This window comes from Sparus aurata, chromosome 11 (genome assembly GCF_900880675.1).
Source record: "Sparus aurata chromosome 11, fSpaAur1.1, whole genome shotgun sequence".
NCBI classification, from domain to species: domain Eukaryota; kingdom Metazoa; phylum Chordata; class Actinopteri; order Spariformes; family Sparidae; genus Sparus; species Sparus aurata.
The window spans coordinates 13,021,590-13,044,715 of NC_044197.1; the positions used below are offsets into that span (position 1 = coordinate 13,021,590).

The 23,126-nt window shown below is 41.9% G+C and overlaps 1 protein-coding gene across 4 annotated transcripts; it reads right to left on the reverse strand.

The window, feature by feature from the left end:
• Positions 1-363: 363 nt before the first annotated feature.
• Positions 364-19,149, reverse strand: elovl1b (ELOVL fatty acid elongase 1b). 4 transcript variants are annotated; one of them, XM_030433597.1, is made up of 9 exons: positions 19,002-19,120; positions 7,212-7,292; positions 3,757-3,859; positions 3,458-3,648; positions 3,258-3,338; positions 3,090-3,146; positions 2,876-2,981; positions 2,357-2,493; positions 364-1,119 (listed from the first exon to the last, which is right to left on the reverse strand). In XM_030433597.1, exons 3-9 carry the CDS (start codon positions 3,833-3,835, stop codon positions 805-807), a joined length of 966 nt encoding a protein of 321 aa, XP_030289457.1. In that variant the 5' UTR covers positions 3,836-3,859; positions 7,212-7,292; positions 19,002-19,120; the 3' UTR covers positions 364-804. The 4 variants fall into 4 exon arrangements, with proteins under 4 accessions (XP_030289457.1, XP_030289458.1, XP_030289461.1 ...); XM_030433598.1 differs by lacking the exon at positions 19,002-19,120 and adding an exon at positions 8,816-8,891; XM_030433601.1 differs by lacking the exons at positions 7,212-7,292; positions 19,002-19,120 and adding an exon at positions 4,263-4,605.
• Between the last annotated feature and the right edge of the window lie 3,977 nt (positions 19,150-23,126).

Sequence of the window (23,126 nt, forward strand, 5' to 3'; positions counted from 1 at the left end):
GGAGGGTTAGTGTTTTACAATTGTAACGTGCTTTGAGATAAAGCAGAAGCTGCCCTGTTCTAACCCTGATGAACCAGCTGCAGGCTGAGGCTTGTGGGTGTAGATCCGGTCCGCAGGATGCTTTCTCTCTGCCTCAATCTTTTTAAACAAAGCAGAATGGGGCTCTTGTTCACCTCCTACTTGCTCCACATGCTTGGGATGGCCGAGACAAGAGGCACAAGCAAGCAATGCAAATACTTTCCCTTTTTGTTGCAGCGCAGCACAATGTCAGAGTCTCAACCAAAAGAATCTGACGGCCATGACTGAAAGGCTTTCAGAGCGTCGCGCGTTCGGCGAGTGAAAGCAAAGAAACACAAATGTATGTAAGATAATTTAAAATGGGATTTATTGGTATTTTACATTTTAAATACACAATGTAACAAAATTTAGAAAGTCTAATGTGTTATTTGTTTTTTTGTTTGTTTTTTGGTGTTGTAGAACTATTTACAAAAACTATTTTCAAGTTTGATAGAAACTGTACAGTCGTCTGTCCACAGGGGGGGTCAGATAAGTGGGGTGAAGGCAAGAGAGGTGGTGTGAGAGCGAACTAGGAGGTTGCTGCAACATCAGTGAAGATAACATTTAGGTCAAAACATCTTCTCTTCATTCATTGTGTTCCTTAAATGGCTTTCCAACTTAGAGAAACAAACAAACAAACCAAGTGGAACCCCAACTGTGGAGATCATTGACCAAGCAATTTCCCAATGTTTTGCATATAAAACCAAAAACAAGAGAAGAAACAGCCCAAAATCATCTTCAGACATCTTAAGCCTTCTTCATCTTGCCCGTGTGAGTGCTGCCGTTCTCGTGGTGGGTCGAGCCATTGGTGGCTCCGTGGGTGATGCCGTTCTCGTGGTGTTTGCCGTTGGTGTAGACAGCTGCGCCGTTCTGACACGGTGTGCTTCCCTGTTTGGGCAACCGCTTGCCCTTCACGTAAGCCTGGACCCAGAAGTTAGAGAAGAGCACGAAGAAGAAGGTTCCATAAATCCAGATGAGGTGGCAAAAGATGGGGTACTGGTAGTCGCAGCTGTCCAAGAAATAATACTGGGTAGCGTGGAGGGAAACCAGGACGAACTGGATCTGTTGGGAGGAAATTGAAAGTTAGCCAAGCACTTATTATAAATGCAGTAAATGTAGAGGATTTCATCTTGGTGTCTTTGACGCAGGGACATTAACTTGGCATTTGAAAATAAAAAACTGCTGACAGGAGCAGAGTAACACGGAGCAAGAGACCAAAAATGAATTGATTCGTGCTACAGCATACAGTCTTGGTACTGATCCCTGAGGTAAGGGTGGGCGATGTGTTGATTTTCGATCAATCTTGAAGGTGTCCACAGTTTACCTTAATGGCAAATCATAGAGATCAGTGTATATATAAAGTCCTGTTACTTTTGTTTCAGAACTAGACATAACCTTACTAACCAAGGGCAGTCTCCTAGCTGACTGTGTAATTGGGGTTCATCAGGCCCGTAAGGAGAATCTTCATAGATGTTCCTCTCTCTAATCTCAAACCTGCACACACTACAAGACTTGATCTAATGGCGCGTCACACAACGCAGGATATTATGAGGAATATCGCGCCAGGGAGAGCGATGCAGCAGCTCATGAGACTTCTCTCACATGATCTCGAATGTAAACAGCTTGCGGCCCTAACGTAAATAGTTCTCAGTTGGGAAATAAAGCAGAAAACAAAAATGTTTGGGAGGGCACGGTCCTCATGGGCCATCTATTCTTCAATGAGAACAGAGGGTGAGATCGTAACTGCTGGTTTTAATATCTGTCAACAGCAGTATGCCAGCTAATGTTAATGGCTCGAGGGCTAGGGTTGTTTGCCGTTGCTTGGCAACACCATCAGCTGCTCTGGGATCTCTCTCTCATTAGCTATTGTGAAAGTTCTGATGTAATGGCAACTGCAGTTGTTCAGATTTTAAGTCTTGGAAATCAAACCGATTTGATATTTATCCGAGCGGCCCCTGATGAGTTTAGAGCAGTTCAAGAGGTTTAGGACTGGATCGCTTAACCCCTCACATTGACAGATAACCTGGACCAACCAAGCTCTCCACCAAGATTTCTCCTCTGATTGCTGAGAGGGATGAATCAGGGTTCAATTCTCTGTAGTCTTAGGTTGGCTTAACAGATGTGCTACACAAACAGTCTACAGGGCATTTCAAAATGTAAAAAACGATCACAATGACGCTTGAATTCGATAAAATAAATCAGCGTACTGATGTTTTTTGGCAAGATTGCCAACTCCTAGCCTCAAGCCAGCAGTGAGCAACATTAATGATGAAACAAAAGAAGTACAGGGTGTATGTACCAGCTGAATGGCGGTCATGTATTTCTTCCACCACAAAAACTTTTGGAAGCGTGGTCCAGCAGCGGAGAGGCCGTAGTAGAAGTACATGATGATATGGACGGTAGAGTTCACCATGGCATGGAAAGATCCCATTCCACCTGGATAAATAATCACAAATTAGATCTGGCTCGCTCAGACAAGTGCAACCACAGAGTTGAATCAAATAAATAAATAAAATGTATGAATGAATAACTATGAAGAAGGTAGAGGCCTAGAGATTACACGCAGAGACACTTGGTTAAATATTTCCTTATGGCTCAACAGTAGTCAGTGCTTTACAGTTAGCAAGCAGATACCGAAAGGAGGACATTGCTGCTGATTGTACAGGGTCAACGGGTACAAGACTGATTTGCAGGATTGTACTGGGTCAACAGGTACAGTGATGTAAAGTAATGATGCCATACTACACCACCTGCTATACATCCTGCTCCACTAATCATTATGTATCTCGTCAATTGATTTTACTTCATGTATACTCACCAGGAGCAAAGGAAATCCCCCACCACCAGGTCCAGGGCATGAAGGAGTGGTGGAAGATGTGTAGGAAGGTGATCTGGCCGTGCTTTTTCCTCAACACGAAGAAGATCTGAACGAAAAAAAAAAAAAAAGATATTGGTGATTAGTTAAAATCCAAGAAGTTTTCGTCACCATAATTAAAAACAAGGTTGTAAACGGCAAAGTTGAGTGAACTTACTGTGTCCATGAGCTCAATAATCTTGGAGAACCAGAACAGCCAGGCTACTCGGACCATCTGGTGAGGAGAAAAAAAGACTTGAGTTGACAGGAAGCTGTGCTTTAAGTTGACAACAGGTGCACTGGCATCAAACACTCAAATGAGTTCGTATTAATTAAGGGGGCTTACTCGTAGTGCTTGAGGACTGTCAGATGTATCGACCGCATCGCACCTCCAGGTATACGTCGTGGCCCAACCAGACATCAAGAACTAAATAACAGGAAAAATGGGATTCACTTACAACCAAGCTACGTAACAATCATAAAAAAATATAAAAAGCACATTTGTACAACACTTTAAATGTTGGGATATTTTAAAAAGTGTCTTACTTCATAGACGATGAATATTGACAGTGCCACTAGCGTGAAGTTGTAGACTATCATGGCTTCTTTTAGCTGGAAGGGCTTTCGATTGGCCATTATTCGAGGTCCGAGGTAAAGTACAAAGAATAGGTAGCACACCAAAGTTGCAGACATGGGACCAGGAGTCTGCATAAGTGGATAATCCTTTAGCCGAGGATCTAGGGGGGAAAAGGGGAAAGAGAAGACAAAACCACATCAAAAAAAAAAAAGAAAAAAAAAAAATATATCAAATTATGTTTTTGCATTCAGCTGGGTAAATCCCTTACCAAATCCCGCCAAGAGGTAGTCGTAGATATCCACGGCATGCGAGCCGATCTCCTGGATCCCTTGAAGCACGTTCGCCATCTTGTATTGTTATTACCCAATGATCTGCGAAAAACCCAACAAGCTCAGTTAGTTCTGACTCTCCAAAGCCAAACACAGCAGCAATCCTTACTGCACTACAAGGACAGTAATTCAAATTCAAGAACGCAATATTGTAAAAAAAATAATAAAAAGACTGGACATCTCGGACACATCTTCTGAATCCAGATGTAGTGTTCCTGGATGTGTAAACGTCGTTCACATGCTCCAGTCTCCCCCATCCCCCGAGAGCCAAAGTCATAAAAGTAGTTTTTAAACCATTTTTTCCTGAGACATGAAAAATCAAAAATAGTATTCTCCTTCTGAATGGATGACATGCGAAGATATCATTCATTCCTCAGTTGTTTTTGGTAAACACCCGTGACCAATAAGTGCCTTCAAGGAAGACCATTTTCTGACATCTACTTACTCAGCAGGACTGAAATGCAATTACTGGGACAGAGCAGCTTATCCCTCACCAAACAAACACTCCCAACAAGTCCCAGGATGCTTTGCCCCTGGCTCCAACCACTCATCAGACATGGCCTGATATCAGAGAGGAGGTGCTACTGAGAACTGGGTGGGCAATCCCTCACTCCACGTTAAGGCGGCTCTCCACTGGCTGTTTGGGTATTGGGTCTAAACTTTTTACATGCCTCCTGCATGCATGCTAACATGAACTCAGCTGAGAGATCATCGGACTAAAGGCAAACAGGAGAACATTGATTTAAGCTCCTTAAACCAACAGCAAGTGTTCATTTTGATGTGGCAACCACATTTAATCAAAAAAACGGTGAGTCAGTTAAACTACAAACAGGTTCCGTCGATCAAAGTGCCACAGCGGGCGGTGGGTTCCTGTGGGTGCACGGGAATGTTGCAATGGTTTTCAAACCTGCGTATTTCCCTGCCGACAAAGGCTTATCATATCAAGTGTAAATTGTAAAGTGTGTTCACAAAGTTCACAAAAAGACATGCCGGGTGCGGTCACCTCTCGCCGTGGTTGACCCAGAGGGAGCCATTGTTTGAGGCACAATCTACAATGCTCTGAGATTTTCACTGCCTTAGGACTCAAAAACAGCCCTCCTTAAGCCAATATAATTAAAGGCTAATAACTTCATGCTGTGGAATGAGGGCAGTGATCGACCCTGCTGCTCAGGGCAAAAAAACAAAAAAAGAGAGAGAAAGGAATACGGTGCAAAGAGATTTCATGTGTGCCCTGCTTTCAGTATCAGTTTTTTTAAATGGTGTCCTCTTATCGCAGGATGCCGAGGAGGAAATGCAGCTTGCAATTTAGGAAAGCAGATATGGGACACGAAGGTATTTCAGTTTAAAAACGACTCACAGAATTATTATAAAAACACGTCATTTCACATTATTACGTCTGGAAACAAAAGTGACAAAGTGATAACAAGTCAAGCCCTTTTCTGCACAATCCAAAATCAGCAGATTCAAAACAGACAGAACCCCTGACCTGCTGGGGTTAGTGCGCCACAGTAATTAGGGCAAAGGTAAAACAGATGATATCTCACTAGCTGTCTTTCTTTAGTACATACCGCCTGCAGTTAGTTCACCACAGCATTTTTCTTTTCTTTTTTTTTTTTTTTTTTACAATTGTGGCCCACAAAGCAACGTCAGCACAACAGTATCTTTCTGGTCCATCTTCTTGATAAGCTTCCAGGTGATAAAGTCCAGCGTTCCATACCGATCTGCGGCGGCTGGGTATGGTCTGACGTCAAGTTGAAAACTTTCGACTGGAGGTTTGTCTTCATTCAGGTGTCAGTGTTATCACCAACAGCACAAATGGTGGTGTCATATATAAGATCAGATACATGACAGTTCAGAAAACTCTTACGCATAAATCTGTGGTTGTTTTTGAATCGCTGAGGAGGCATTGGGACAGGTGCCGCACATTTCAACAAGAGTATCATCATGTCTGTGGTGTAGCGTCTGTCTTGTTCTGAGGAAAAATTCTCGACAGTTAAATCACTCAGATCATGTTTAGGTCAGTGGTAATAACGTTTGCGTCGTTGTAACACAGTGACTTTGAATTGTGTGGCGGTTTGACCGCCTCACATGGATCAAATCTGATTTTAGACAAAATTATTTAAGCTAGCTCTCAAGTTCTTAAGAGCCAGGAATTCGTGTTGGTAGGGCACTAGATATCAATAATTTAGTGCAGGTTTGTATACACAGAAATAGCTACTATAGCTAAATCCAACTGTGTTGCATATGTTGTTTCATAATCCTGAGATTACATTTGTAGGATTCGCTTTTTAAATCTCCCTACGACTACTGTGTGAACATGCAACATGTGACTCACTTGAGAGTGATTTTTTTTTTAAAGGAATCCTGGCCAATAAAAAAAATGACTGTTCGAGTCAGGGGAAAAGTCTTATGATCATGACAACACTGAGAAGTAAAAAGGAAAGAACACGCCTGTATCCTCAGTCCCAGATGAAGATGATAGAAGTTCAGAGAAAAATGAAAAAGAAACTACTGAGCGTGCCCACAACTGGCAAAGACCATTTGATAAGAACCACTGACAGTAACTACTGTACCTCACTGCTCTTCTGTTGCATCTCGTCATCAATGACCTCAAACCAGATGACATCCCCACTAATGAAAGGCTTGTGTCTCACCTTGGAGTTTGGACCCGTTGTACAAATGATAACTCTATTGTTCAACGGTCATTGTTTTTCAGCTACAATCAGCAATACCGCTGGCAATTCCACAAGAGGACAGGAACTTTCTCATAACTGTGTGAGCCAGGGGTCCATAAAGTGTCTGCTGTACTATTCCCATGACTGAGTGTAGCAATTTAGCTGCAGACACATGACCACCGGTCTACCTTTAAACAATGACTTCTGCTTCTGTCCTCTCTCAAGAGAAATGTTAAGCAGCCCAGACCCTAATCTACCTAAATTTTTGTTACCAAACTAAAATTAGGTTGTTTAAATAAGTTCTACACACTTTTACACAACCGCTCTTCAACAAGGAGGTGGCTGGTTTGCATCTGCCAAGGACACATATTAAGTACAGTGGAAAGACAGGGGGAACACATTTCCTGAGAGCCATGTCAATGAATCACAGGGATGGAAAAAAGGAGCTCAGGCTCATGGAGTTAATGATGAACAAACTGTACCAGAGACCAAAAAAAACAAAAAAAACATCAGAGGGACAGCCAGAAACCCATTAGTCAAACACAATAAAGTATGTTATAAAAAGGACATTTCAAACAGGAACAGCCTAAGATCCTGGAAGATTAAAAAGAAAAGAAACCTTTTCCTGTGGAAAAAAAGTGAACAAACCCCCCCCCCCCCCCGTGGGCACACTCCACACACAAGTTAGTACACCTCCAACATGTCACTGAGCAACTTACCTTGCTGAGACTTGCTGAATTTTCCTCTTTTTTTGCCAAATTGGATTCCTCTTTTACAGCACGGCAAAACTTCACTACAATCTACAGGAGCAGATGGACGGACGGACGGACGGGTGGGCAGCAACAGCAAAAAAGAGAAAAACAGCAGCAGTAGCAGAGCAGGGAGAGAAACAGAGAGAGAGAAAGAGGGAGATGGGGTAAGGGAATGAGAAAGTAAACTGACAAAGTGTGACTGGTACAGCAGTCTTCCAAATCCCCACCCTCCCTGACTCACACAGCGGATGAATAACTATCTCACAGAAGGAAAGGGAGGGAAGAGAGAGAGCGAGCAAGATAGAGAGAGAGAGAGAGAGAGAGAGAGAGGGGGGGGAGGGGGAGAGAGAGAGAGAGAGAGAGAGAGAGAGAGAGAGATAGAGAGAGAGAGAGAGAGAGAGAGAGAGAGAGAGAGAGAGAGAGCACTGTGTGGGCGAGCTGCACCACACAGAGTACAACCGGAGTGTGAGTGAGATGGCCCTTATTTAAACCTACACTACAAAACTCCAGAAAAAAAACTTGCCATTTTGTGGCCGACGCCCTGACTTTGACGAGCCCCCCCCCCCACCCCCCCACCCCTTTACTCTCAAGGTTACACCCACTGAAACACACACACACACACACACACAGATATACACTGGAGTCAGCCTGTAAGTTTTTTTCTCTCAGGGGTGGGCTGATAATATTATTCACAGGCAAGCGGGTGAGAAATCAGTGGAGACTCTGTTATCATGAAGGGGACTATTGTTGCGCCTTTATTGGCTCTCTACCCGACCAACACCCATTAAGCAGAACTAGCGTCCATTTCTCTCTCAGTGTTGAGAGACAATCAATATCATGGCGAAAGTACCATTTCTTTTCTGACTTCTGTGGTGATTCCTACCATGTTTCTTTTTTATTTTTATCTTCTTCTACGTCAGCTGGTATGCCTAAGCACACATGTCCAGCTTGCTGGCAACCACATGATATCTTACCGGAGAAAAAGCGAATATATCCAAGTGAGGAAGTATCATAAAATCAGGTCATAAAGCCGCCTGTTTACTCAAGGTTGGCTGGTGATGGGAGACGAAAATGATTGCTGTGTAAAGGGAAGACGTGACTCATTCTTTAATGCTTAAAGTTCTTCAGAGTGTGTTGTGTAAGGAGGGTTTTTCGCTCTCCCTGATAGGAATCCCTTTACTCTGATCTTGATGCCACACCCAGCTGCTCCAAGGAGCTACAAATCTATTACTACAAACTGATTGTCATTACTTCATGATGGAACATTTGCATCCTTTAGCAGCAGATGGATGGCCACTACAGGGAGAAATACATGGGGAAAAAAGCATGGGGGAAATCCTGTTTTGCCACTGATATGGTCTATTAAACTGCACATGACTTGCAATCAATTCACAAGGCTGTGCTCACTCCTCACGGCCTTGCAAAGCCAGATCATGCCCAAAATGCTGCTTTGTAAGGCTTATGACTACCATGAAAACAACAATGAATTCAAATAATAAAAGCATGTTGTCCATTGTCCACTGTGGATGCCCTCTTCAGCGTAGCAATCTGATTGGTAGGGCTGGTTTTACCTCATTCTGTGTCTGCCGGATGATAGTGGGTAGGTGGGGTAGCATTGGCAGGACTCCTTTTAGCCCCTCCTCCAAATACCAAAACACACCTGACAAGAAAACAGATCATCACTCCTCGCTGTAGTTGCTGACAAAGCCATTTAAAACATGATAGTCATCTCGTTCATCTCGTCCTGTGAAACCAACACCCCGCTTCATCTCGCAAAATAAGCAAATGTCACAAAGAACGATGCGGAAATGCCAACTATTGTTGTTTACAATGGTGGTTAATTTATGCGCGACACAGCTATCTTATTAAATGTGCCCTTGTTCACACGAGTGTGTCTGAACCCATCCAGCAAAACAAATCAGGAGAACTCATGTCACCCTTCTTAATAAAACTGTATTATTTGAATGACTGACTTAACTGAATTAGTCCCCCTTGTGACTGTTTGATGCGTCTGCCAAACTATCATTGATACAGTAACATTTTCTTAAACTCATCATGGGTCTACATCAGAGTGGGGGGAAAGTGGAAGCTCCACCTTTTTAATCTTTAATCTTTTGGCTTTGTGGAGGCCATAATGCCACATTCAGTGGTTTAAAGGTCAAGAGAGAAAAAACGATGGACGCCCTTATCGGTCATAGGTCAAACAAGTTATTGCTCCGTTATCCCACAATGACGAACTCAATTTTAATTTGTTTTCTTAAGATCATGATTTTATTGCGTCTTTATCGCGGAACAACAAAGATAAAGGAATATTTTATCATGTGGGAAAAAAACTACTTCATCAGATTCATAAGATTGGACCATTACATACAAACACTCCGTGGGGTTGGTTTAGGAGTTTGAAAGCAAACCATATAAAACTTTGTATAAACTTCTGCCATGAATGTTTTCCCTTTTGATTCGATAACGTATGAGGTGTGTGTTCATTGAGCCATGTTGGTGAGTCTGTGACAGATATAATATCAGTTAGGCGTGAAACGGTTCAGCTATACAAGGTTCAGTTCGTATCACACTCCAGAATCACGATACATCAGCATAAGATATATGGCCTAATAATCCACTATTTACAGTACTTAAAATAATCATTTACTATCAAGGACATGTCATATACTCATGCAAAAACTTAAAGGATGGGGCAGTTTGACATTAGGTACATCGTTGTGACAATCTTGGGTTAAAACTAGATTTTGATACAGCAGGAGGGTGACTTCAACCTGCTGTCTGTGTATTTGGCATAAAAAGGTTTGCAACTGTTTATGTTAGCTAGACTATGTTAGTCTGTTAGCTAGAGTCTAAACAATTATTCATTGTAAAATCTTAATTAAAAGGTTTTCTTGTCACTCATAGTGTTACTGCCATCTATAGGATCTTCTGTGCATGTTTGGGCCCAGTGCTTTCGTCAAGGCTTTTGCCTTGTCTGACTTTTCACTGAGTTGCCATTTTAAATGCTGCGGGGAGTAGAAGGTGACCTTTCCTACACAACTCTCTCCTCCTTGCGCCGTCAATTGACACACTGGGGTGATGTATCCGTCGGTGAGCCAACATATTGAAGGTGTTGCCGCTAGCATAAGCAACAAATGTTGCACAGCGCTTCCACACAGTCGCAGTTTTATCCACCACTTTCTCACTGCCTTCGTCATAGGTGGCACTTAATCCAAAAAGCTCACAGACAGCAGACTGAAACGATGCGGCTGGGACATCCTCTAACTCTGGGCCTCCTTTGTCTTTGCCGCTTGCCATTTCCACAATTGACCTGCTGCACTCGACACTCCAATCCTCCACCAAAAAAAACTGCTGAACCAAACCATGAACCGTTCCATCCCATATAACAGTGTAGGCAGCTAAAAATGCTTGTAGAGGCAGGGCAGAATGAATCAGTAGTCTCACATACAGTGACCAAACAAAAGCAGATGCCCAGTTATTGCCCAGTAGGCTACAACTCTCATTGGCCCATCGAAAATAAACCTGCCACTAATAATTATTAACCTTCAATATGCAGATTATAGACTAGACATCAATTCATTACACAGACTGACCGCACATTTATAACTTCAAACTTGAAATGCATGAGAGTGACATGATATCAAAGTCTACTGGGTTGGAGCTGAATATCTTCATTGTAGGCTATTGATAATCTGGTAACAGTATAAATGCCAATGGATGATCCATTCATGTTGTAAATGTAGGAACGTGTGCAGATTTATTATAAGTCTAAGAAAATTTCCACCAGCATATCGCACACTGCTGTCAGTCTGACTCTACTGGCAAGGCCTTGTCACTTTACAGATCTCATGTTAAGCAATGCATTTTGAGGAACATGTCCAATGATAAGCAAGAAGATGATAAGCTCTGAAAAGTCATATCGTATAGTCGCGGCACTGCCATCAGAGGTTAAGTTTAGTTGGTAGTGGCTTAGTCAGGATGAGTAATATTTTGGAGGGTTAAGATGTTTTTCTTTTTTTGTCAGATGAAATTTACAGAGACCACGAAATATTTATTTCATTCTCTTCCTGTAGTGTCATCTTACAAACAAATCAGCTGAGAGTCCTGAATGGCAGCAAGATCAATCTGAAAACTGAGTGTGTGCCAAGTTGAAACCGATTACATCGGTCTCAGATGGAAAAGACACTAAACACACATTCCAGTCGAGCTAGCAGGATGAGAGAAAACAAAGGTATTAGTCAGGGTACGCTCCCTGGCCCCTCAGGGGACGGTAAAGTTACTTCGGGCCGAAGGTATTATCTCAAGACAACAACGGAGATAAAAGTGAGGTGTATTCAAACACAAGTTGCTCTCATTCCAAGCTGGTTACAAATCTCTCTCATCCAAACTGGTTCTGTCCTCTTGTCACTCTAAACATCTTCTACAGGGACTACCTGGTCCTCATTCATTGTATTTCATCCTCTGTGGACTTACTGTATTTACTTAGCATTATCATTAAACCTTTGTGGGAGTTTTTTTTATTATCTGCTTTTCCAACTTTTTGAACACAGATATTAAACTAACACTGGTCCAAAATGATGTCTTAGTCTTGAACACACCTCGGGAAAACACTGAACAACTGTTTCAAATCTGTCACAATTCTTTGATAACATTATTTGAGTGTAGCCTGTCAAATACGTAGAAATAGAAAAAAAGGCCAATGCATCTTTTAAAACTGAAATATTTGTAACTTCCTTGAAAATCCAGTATTGAATCTACCCGGATTTAAGTATTTACAACAGTCAACCAGACACATTTTTCTCAAATATTGGCTTATTAGATGCAAACATTTAACTGTGTTAAAGCTGACAAGATACTGAATTTATAGAGAAAAAAAAATGCCCTCTCCACTGCTAATAGACCTTTCCATAACAAACAAACTTGGTCGGTGACAGTGCAAGTTGTATAATCAAAATTCTCTGATTCTCTACTCGTCCAAAACACATGCATCTCTTCAGACAGTGACTGCACATGGATCATAGATGTGAATGTGCCCCACAATTCTTTGATAACATTATTTGAGTGTAGCCTGTCAAATACGTAGAAATAGAAAAAAAAGGCCAATGCATCTTTTAAAACTGAAATATTTGTAACTTCCTTGAAAATCCAGTATTGAATCTACCCGGATTTAAGTCTTTACAACAGTCAACCAGACACATTTTGCTCAAATATTGGCTTATTAGATGCAAAAATTTAACTGTGTTAAAGCTGACAAGATACTGAATTTATAGAGAAAAAAAAAATGCCCTCTCCACTGCTAATAGACCTTTCCATAACAAACAAACTTGGTCGGTGACAGTGCAAGTTGTGTAATCAAAATTCTCTGATTCTCTGCTCGTCCAAAACACATGCATCTCTTCAGACAGTGACTGCACATGGATCATAGATGTGAATGTGCCCATTGGTTTCCAGCCATGGAAGATTTGTCACACGATAAAGACAAATACCAGCGGGCTAATGATAAACAAACTGAGTGCGATGCATTAATGTTATTACACATTTAAGAAAACCTTTAGGATACAAATGCTGAAGTTGTAGTTACTGTTACCCCCCTGCGCAGGAATGTCGCTGGACTTGCCTCAAGGCTGACATGTTGACACCATCTTCCCTTCATTGTGTGTGTGTGTGTGTGTGTGTGTGTGCGCATGTGCGCGTGCATGCAGGTGCATGCAGGTGGCAGGCGGGGGAGCAGTTTCACCTCTACCTGCAAGCATTTAGACAGGGTCGTTCAACACTGGTCTCATTCACGCCACTCCCCCCTTTCCCTCCCTGTCCCTGCTTCAGGTCTGACCCACCAGCGACTCAGATTTCTGGAACTTTCCACAGACAACAATAGTGGATGGTGTCCTTATGAATGAGCTCAAGCTGAGGGGGATCGGGCAGAAACAACTGCAGGTGCTACAAAGCATGAGGGAAAGTGAGTTTGCAGGGTGCCCTCCTTCAGTCTGGGACTGAGGTGTAAATCATATATCAGTGACACTGCTGCAACTGGTTAGCTATATGATGTTGTGGATGATTAACTGAGAGAGCTTAGAAATTAGTCAGTTTAGGCTTTGCAGATAAAGTGACAATATACAAAATTAAAGGATCATTTTTGTTTATCTTAAATCTTTGGTTTTGGTCATCACGTTCCATCAGTTATCAGGTTTGATAAAAAATTATACTCAGCATAATTTAGATCCAAGGACACAAAGACACTACTTTGGTCTGTCAGTTCTTTGGTGGTAAATGACGAAAAAAAGGTATTTGCACCTGTATTCCTGTTAACAATCATCATAATGTTTTAAGACATTAAATTCAAATGTAATATTTGGTGCACCTGAATTATGTGCTGTTGCACCTAAATGAAAAACTTTGGCAAACAGTGTGAAAAGTCTGTGTGAAGCCCTGCTACAACACTATTACAACAACTTTAAAAGATTATTAGACGATCACAGGATAATTGATTGGGGAACTACTACGGAAAGTAAAGTAGGTCAAAGTAGAGCCAGGAACCCGTTCTGTAAACAGTGATGGTGTTCCCAAGGGACGGGGTAGTAATTATAGAGTTCAGCTTTTATTTCTTCTTTCAAATACCTTTGGCTATCCTAAGGGCAATTACCTGTTTTTTAAAGCTGCGGCTGCAGTCGTAGTTCTAAGGAGCAAATGTGGGGCAATGGCAAAGAATGTGCGAAAATGTGCAAGTTCAGACTGGAGCCTTATGCAAAGCGTCCTGCCAGTTGAGTAATTTTCAAACTGAACCCTTGCAGAATTTTACCTACTAGCACCTAGTGGCCAGCAAAAGGGACTTCCCTTGCTTCTTCAAAATGTACCAACCCAATCCACACTCAAGGGTGTGCTCTTGGAGGTGTCCAATAGGAGTGAGCACGCTAAAACTCATCAACAAAAATACTTCAGACTTGATCGATTGGCCGACGGGTAAAAAAAGGACCTGGTAGACAGGTTGGGATTATGCAAGATGTAACCATGACTGGAATGGCACTATGTCTGTCAAGAATACCGAACGTGTTACTGTGACAGGAACTTCCACTTCATAAGTGTCACACAGAGAGGGAAAACAATACCCACTTGCACCGATGACTCCTGCAGGGTTGAATTGTTTTGGGATTTTAATAACTGTAACAATGTGAACTTTGGTCTAATTCCCCCCCCCCCCCCCAAAAAAAACCTGATGATGCCAATCAAAAAGTAATCAGGAAATGTACCTTACTGTCTGTGAAATCTCTTAAAAATAAAAAATAAAAACATTAACCATCAAGAAAACTGGCTTCATGAACTCATTTTACTTCAAGAGCAAGTTAAAGTTGGAGCCATTTAGTATTTTAGTAAGTAACGTATGTCCCAGAACTGGAGTGATATTGCTTATCCTCACAGGGGGGCTGGAGCCGACCCCAGCCGATAGAGGGGCATACACTGGATAAGTCGCCAGTTCATCACAGGGCTGACATATAGAGACAAACAACCATTGACGCTCACATTCACACCAACGGACAACGTAGAGGACACCATTATCCTAACTATCAAAAAAAAAAAAAAAGAAAATTGTGAAGCATGTTTAAACTACAACTAAACATTTAGTAACACAATTTTTATCGTGTGAGAAATAATTGGTAGTCTCACTTCTCTGGTTCATTAACTAATTAAATGTGTGTTCTGAAATATACACACTTCAGCTCAGTGCAGAGTTTGTCCCTGGGTAAGCTGTATTCGGTGCAATCATAACCTTATTCAGACTCCATTAAACTGTTACAGCTACTACAAGGCGGCATCAAAGGGTAAAACTCACACCGAGGGAAATCCTATAGTGTGAAGAACTGCTGCTGCACCAGTTCACGTGGGTTCAAGCATGTTGTAATTATGGCCACACCCGAATAACTTTCATCACAGTGTCTCTGTTTTTAACAAGAGGAACCATGGACCGGTGGTCACACTACTTCCTCTAGACATGTCTGTCAATGGGATGTAAGTGTGGGTAAGTGTGCATGAAAATGACAGTGTCTTAAAATAAAAAAGTCACTAACACATAACAGCATCTTTAAATGACCCCTTGTTGTCATTCAAAACATATTTTCGAAAATGTAATGCTGAATGTCAGGCATGATGGCTTCCCCACCCACAGGAAGAAAACAAACATGAAAGCATTAAGAGGGAACTTCTAGAGCCCGACAGAGATTATAATGCAGAAAAAGATTCAGGGGGGATTTTACAATGGTTCAACTCTCAGTGAGGTTTACCGTTTCAGTGCACCAATGTCATTTTAGACAATAGGGTTTACTGCCCAACTGTAATATATCCTGCTTCTGCTATGTAACTTTGTAACAAGTGTTATATCACAACATCTGAAGGATCACTGCAAAATGTGTATATCAGCTGATATATCAATATCAGAATGTTTGACTTCCCAATATCGACATGGGTTAAAAAAACAAAAGAAATCATGAATCGGTAAAGCTCTCTCAGGTAAGTTCATTATTTTTCATCTTGGGCTGTATTTTTCTATGTTTTAGGGGTCTAATGGGGACAACAATTTTGGTCCAGTTTTGAGTGTTTCCATAGTGCTTGACAAAAATGATGTTAAGTGTCAGATCCTCTTTGGTTAACCAGAAAAAGCAGCTACATTGTTCTCAACAAAGCCAGACTCCATTTGCAGAAACGGTCATTTTATCATTGCACAACACACTTCTTTCAAACTCAACAGAAATAAAGAAAAAATTCACTAAAACCATGCTGGTTCATCTTTCCACCGTTCAAACAATCACCAACTCCGATTTAGTCAATATTCACATGTAACCTACAAATTGCACAAGCTGCAATTCTTTTGATTAAAGTTCAAATGTATGACAGAACTGCATTATAATGCATTATAAAGTACTGTGGTGTTGCAGAGTGTGTGTGTGTGTGTGAGTGCGTGTGTGTGTGTGTGTGTGTGTGTGTGTGTGTGTGTGGGGGGGGGGGGGGGGGGGGGGGGGTAAGAGCTCGGAGGGACCAAATATTTTAACATCTAAACAAAGTGAATTAAGGGTTTATGTTGACCAAAGTATTTTTAATATATCAACACGCGAGCGCTCGAGTCAAAAGTTCCAATTGCTTAAATAGTAAACCCCTCCCTGTCGTCCCTGGTGTCACTTAAAGCAGCTTCCATTCATTAACATGTGGGAATATTCATGATGCATTAACCTACACAAATAATGAGATCACAAAGGTTTTTTCTGAGATCATTTTTTAAAAATCAAAGTCATGGTTACTTGAACACACAGACTCTTAACTGGTTTACTGACCGCACAAAGCTAACAAGGCCCCTGGGTCAACTGCAGTTATACAGTCGCCATCTTAACTTCAACACAAAGGTGAAACACCCAGGGGAAACCCAGGGGGAACACGGCTGAAGATCACTGAGGTCAGGGGTGTAAACTGTCAAAGTTATCAATGACACTATTGATGCAGAGCATGACCAGCCAGGGCACGTCACTACAGCTGCTCAGTAACCAACAGCAGAAGACTGTTTAACTGAGTTATGTGTAACTGCTGCATAAAAACACCAGACACAGCCTGCAAACGTCTTGAGGAGACGCCTGGTTTAAAAAATGGGTCCATGTCATTTCCACAGGATTATCAGCCCTGCTCTCGCTTTAGACGCAAGTCCTTAGTGGGGAGTGTTTACACTGGCAGCTGATGAAGTGATAACAACATGCTACGCTGGAGCTTCAACGGTCACAATGCTGCTGTGGTGTTTACATTACTATCACAAATACACCTGGGCGGTTGACCTTGAGGCCCTTTGTCTCTATCACACAGGCGTTGGTTACAGCCAGTGTTTACATATCTACAGTTAGTGATCCATATGTACCTAAGGAGACCATCATCTGACCGGGACAGCATCAATGAGGGCCGGCTCGCACAAGACACTGAACAAACAAGAATTCCATGTAGAGAGAAACTCTAGTGTGGTGAAACATATTTAGCATTTTTCAGGAAGGTATCATACTTTGTAAACTGTCCGCTATATTCAAACAGTTTCCAGTGCATTTTGGAAAATGCATTTTTTATGAATAATGAATCAAATGTTTACAGGTAAATGTATCTCAAACTATTCTGATAATTGATTATTCTCAAATGTGAATTTGCAAATTAAAATTTTTTTTATTTTGATTACCTCTGTAGTCAACGCTTCCAGATATTTCTGTATTATGGTCTAGTTGAATATTATTTTCTAGCCAACACAATTCAAGTTGGGTTATAATGATGTGAATGTTTTACACATTCATGATACGTTTTGTGATGTCACGTCCGTATTGCAATGAATGATCTCAACGTTAATGACCTTACTGATGGGATGAAATGGGAGTCTGGACGGCTGCAAGACTCACGGACTTCCCATGAATGTGCCCGTCCGGACATTTGGACGCAGCCTAACTATCCCTCTGCCTCTGCATTTTCTATCAAATGAGGCTGAAACGTCTCCCAAAAAAATAGAAAAAAAAATGTTTTGACATATTTCACGAGTGCGATGTGAGTCACCATTACAGTTTTCACAGAAGAAATAAATCAAAATGATGATGCAACTTTTGCTGGGGTTTGTACCAAACAAGCGTTTTTCCCCTCTTCGTCTGGAGGACATGATCTGCAGGCCGAGGCGTCCCTGTGGCAACACATTGCTCAATTTATGATGGCGTGTTGTGACACATTTACAACATTTTACAATGCAGCTCCTGCCATTTTAGAACTGTGTGACACCATTAACAATAATGCTGTACCCACCCAGAGCCTTGTGACCCGGGTGACCTCACTGACCCACAAACAGAGGCTGCAGCAGCCCTACCATCTCTATACGCCATCCCCGCCTCTCTCTAATCCTGTTTCTTGTCATCTCTCAAAGCTGTCCTTTAAATAAAGATACCACCAGGCCAAAAAATCATGCTGACGACAACCACAGGTACTGTTTGTAAACACATAAAGAGGCCACAAACAAAAAGATAACATCTGTCTGATAAAGCACAAATGCACAACCTTGAGCTACAAAGAGCTCAAGGTGAGTCAGAGAACAGGTATCACCTTTGTCTCGCAGGTTAAAAAAAAACTGTTACTTTTTATCCACTGGGCTGAACTCTCTCCTGCTATAACCCAGTGCATGTCCTGCATGTTATAGACGCATGCATGCGCTCTCCTGACAGCTGCATCCAACAAACAGATGGCCGTCAACATTACCTTCAAAGCAGGTTTACATAATGACCAGTGAGAGGGAGGAAGTCCGGCTGTCTGTGAGCGCATTGTCCGCAGCAAAGAGGGGCCACAGGGGCCAACCAACAGCCCCAAATATCTGAGCCCCTCGGTGTTCAAGTTAAACCTGCAGCCACGCGTTTTCAACCGGGGACGACAGTGTGAGGTCAGAGGTGACGCGCTGATTTGACTTATAGATATATAATGTCTGATTTTGAACAACTAAAAATTCAAAACATGTTGAAATTAGAATATTGTAAAGTTGTTGGTTTTTTTTTTAAGTCTACAAGCAAGATATTGTAGTTTTGAGGGCGAACGAAAGGATGAACATAACTTAAACATGACGTTACGCACAAATACGAGCCCATCACCCCCCCGACCACAAAAAAAAATATTTTAAAAATTTAAAACGCACTTTAAATCAACTCGAAACTCACTGGGCCGACGTCTGGGTGATTGACAGCGTCGTAAAGTGTAAAGTAAAGAGCTGAGACAAACCTGCAGAGACTGTCGAAAAGCAAGATGATAATGTCGCCGAACTCGTGTCTGAAGTCGAGCTCAGCTTCCTCTTCCTATCCGCTTAAAGTCTTCCTCCTGACCCAGCCCTGCGGTGCAGCTGGAAAAAGGTGGAGTCACGTCTGCGCTGCTGTGAGCTGCTGCTGGTCGCCTAATATGGACGTAATCGACCGACTGTATCAAATATCAGAAGACAAAAGCCACGGATCCAGACAGAGCGACTTCTCTTCCAGCAGACTCAGCAGTTACTTAGAACGTGAGTTTACCTCTGAGGGGAGTGGACCTGTGTGATCTCTGGACCAGGGTCAGGGTCAAATAAACTGATATCTTCTCCAGGAAAATGATTTACATTATTTTACCCTTACTAGTGCATTGCCCGTAGGAAATATGTGTTCCTATAGAAAAGTGGGAGGTTAAGAAGCTTTTTCATGGATGGCCAAATGAGGCTGTGTTTGAAGGTGGGACGTCAGGGAAATTTAGGTTTGTTGTGAAATCCGATATTCCAGGGTATAATTGGCCGTTGTTGACTATTTTTGATTTTGCCATTATATTTCACCTTAAAAACTATTTAATTGGTGTCATTATTTTCAGCACAACCTCACATGTGTGACTGTACAGTTATTTTTTCATTTTGACATACTGTATTAACACAATGGACCTAAAATCACAAAAAAACACCATCAAATCTGAGTAGGAAAAAGTTTGATTTCTTTACTGTGAAAACCACAAATGTGTTTAAAAAACATATTTTATTACTTATAATGCAAATATAAATTGTTGTTTGCTAAATATGTGCATTCATTTAAAAAATTTACGAAGTTATATGTAACTATTTACATTTAAATGCAGGCAATGCTCAGGTCTGCCTGAGCTCCTTCCAGCTCAATGAAGAGCTGCACTGTCTGCTCCACATTCAGCAGTCTCCTCAGTGTTCTGACTTATTAAACAAAAAAACGACTCCACTACACACTAAACACACTACACCAAACACTACATAACACACTAACTATACACTCCAAACACGCTAAATGTCACAAATCTCTCAACTCTCAATATCGCTGTCTGTACACCGACCGTATTTGCCTGTCAATCATCCGCCTACGTCCCTCCCACAACTTCCTGTTCCTCAACAACCAAACTTGCTGCTTGGACACTTTCGTGACAAAAGCCCGTTTTTACAGTTTCTTCTGCACCAGACACAAAGCAAATGTGATGGCAATGTTCGCGAAAAAGCGTGGCGGACATTATTTACCCTAAGTCCGGTTTTGGACGTGCCGGTGGGTCCGGTCCGTCGACTCGGGAGGTGGGCCGTGTAGGTTGGCTAGCGGCTAGCAGCTAGCTGCACACAAACATCCACAGATTCTGATTCCACTTTGTTGTTCGCGCGTCTCCGGATCTCCTCAGACCTGAACAGACTCGGTCCGGGCTCGTTTAGTCTCATTAATCCACAACAGTCAGTTTAGATGCACCGAACAGAACGGGACCGAACCGCCAGCAAAATCCCGGTCCAGCTCGCGCCGCTGCAGGCTTGTTTCTTAAGGTGGGGGGTCGCGGTGGGCTCTGCAGTGATTGGCTCTGGTGCGCACGTGACTGTGGTGGCTCAGTGGACAATGCTCGCGAATTTGTAAAGCATTTATGAAATAATTTATTAACAGTGTCATTGCAGTCCAAACAAATGCGAAGTCGCACACCCTTGAAACACGCAGCAGCTATGTTTTAAGTCTCAGGTCAGTCTGATCCTGATCCGCAGAGATATTTGATAAACACACACACACACACACACACACACACACACACACACACACACACAGACAGACAGACAGACAGACAGACAGAGATTCCTTGCTTTTATAGAGAGATGGGAGGGATTAAAGGTGCACTATATGACTTTTTTTTTTTAGCACCAGTTTTGGTTATATGGTCCTATAAACTGTGGGACTTCTATGATCTTGTCACTTGCAGGCCACCATAGCTCAAAACACAGTCCTGGTTTGCCTTGACTATGAACGATAATGAAAACGTTTAGCTGTAAATACCGCTTAAAACTAATGTCAGCTCACACAAGCTGTTGTCCTTCTTGTGTTTTTCTGGCGCGCTCCATTGCAAGTCGGAAGTCAGAATTTCAGAGTTGTCATCTGCTCTAGAAAAAACATGCTTGCTGCTAAAGGGTGCTTGAATGAAGAGTCTGCTGACTTAACAAGCAACTACAGCAGCTGATCTAACAGTTAAGGGCGCTTCAAACGAAAACGACAGGAGGAGTCGGCTCCTAACCCGTATTGTCAAAGTACAGATCAGCTGGATGAAAGTGAAATTGTATTTACTGCATATCTCACAAACAAGCACTACATGACGTAAATATTGAAGATGAATTGTTTACTATGCGTGCCACTGTTCTGCTGGAATGTCATCTGTGTGTTTGTGACTTTGACGACTGTTTAGTTGCTCTCTCTGTGTCAGAGGTCATTTTTTTTGCAAGTTCCAAGTACAGTGGAGCGCACCATTTGTTCCCATGCCACCATAAACTTCTGGCTTCAAAGTGCATTAAAACCGATGTCAGGTCATGCAAACTCTTATCCCTTTTATCAAGAACTCTGTCTGTTTATAGGCCTGTAAAAAAAAGTTGCTTAGTGCACCTTTAAATCAGGCACTAAAAGTCCATAGTGACCATTTTGATCTTCGGTGTAAACAGAGCAAAGAGGACACACAGTGTGATACAAAAGTGACATCATTCACAGAAACACTGTCGTCATTCGGGCTTCAGATGAATGAATGACAGAATGTCATCTTCACTAAACACAAGAGTCTGCTGGCACATGTCAATCAGCAGCAGTAAGGTGTTTTACACACACTATATAAACCATACCTCCGCTCAGGTAGGTGTCAACATATTTAGTGCATATTTTTACAAAAGGATCCTTGGTTGTGTGAAGGAATCCCTCACCTGCAGCAGAGAGCCTGCAACAAAGCTAGCACATGACAGACACCTTGGTCGTAAATCTTGTAGCTGTAAGGCAGTAAACTGTCTAAGTGCTTTTCTCTGACGGTGCCTGAGGCCTGATGGAGAACTTCTAAACCAGAAAGGACAACTCCTCCTACACCATCGGTAATCTGTGTCGAGTTGAAGACAGTTGTGGACACAGATAAGACATCAACTCTCCATATAGGAACACAGACAAAAGTTGACAGTAACTTATATGCTCAAACTTTTTCCTTCTCGGAGGTGAACACTGGACATTCACGGTCCAAAAGCAAACACCTTTTGCATTTTATTGTTAAATATTGTTGTTATTGCTAAAATCCCAAGTTCTCTTAATTGACTAAATCTCAAGACCTCGAGTGTCACTCTGCCATCAGTCTCAGATTAGAAAGAAATAATTATTAACCACGGAACTAACATATTTAGAGAATGTCTTCTCACAAAAACAGCATGAACAGTGATATATATTGTGTTTTATTGATTCATTTATCTATTGTTTTGTTAGAAACATCTGGCAGGCTAAATTGAACTTTGGCCCATTGGCACCACTTTATGAAGCTCTGTGTCTTATTATACTTTAAAATGGAAACATTTATTTTTCTAATCTGACTGTCATTTAAATTAGATACTGATAGTAGCAACTTTGTTATTGTTTGATATGTGGCTGGTTTACCACTTCCTGGTTCGACTCTTCCTGTGGTATCTGTGCTGCTGGTTTGAGAGCTGAAAGCGACAAGCAGCCCTGTTTAGGTAAGTAATGATCGAGTACAATGCTGACAAGGAGGATCAAAGATGAAGAAATGTGCGACTAGTTCCACTTCCTCCTGTGTCACATTTTTGAGTGACGACATCAACTGACATATCGGAACTAGAGCAGAGGCTAGCGGCAGGCCGATCTGAGTGCTTCACCCATTGTTTCCTGTTAGTGTCATCACCGCTGGGAGATTTAAAAAAACATGAACAGCATTATATATATCTATAAGTCAGATATCCTTTTTACGTGAACTGTTATTTTGGTCTTCTTGGTCAGACTGCATGATATTGTTTCTGTGTAAAAGATTATAGACACCCTAACCTTTTTGTGAGACAATTGCTTGTACCTTTTAAATTTAGTTTGGCAAAGTACCACT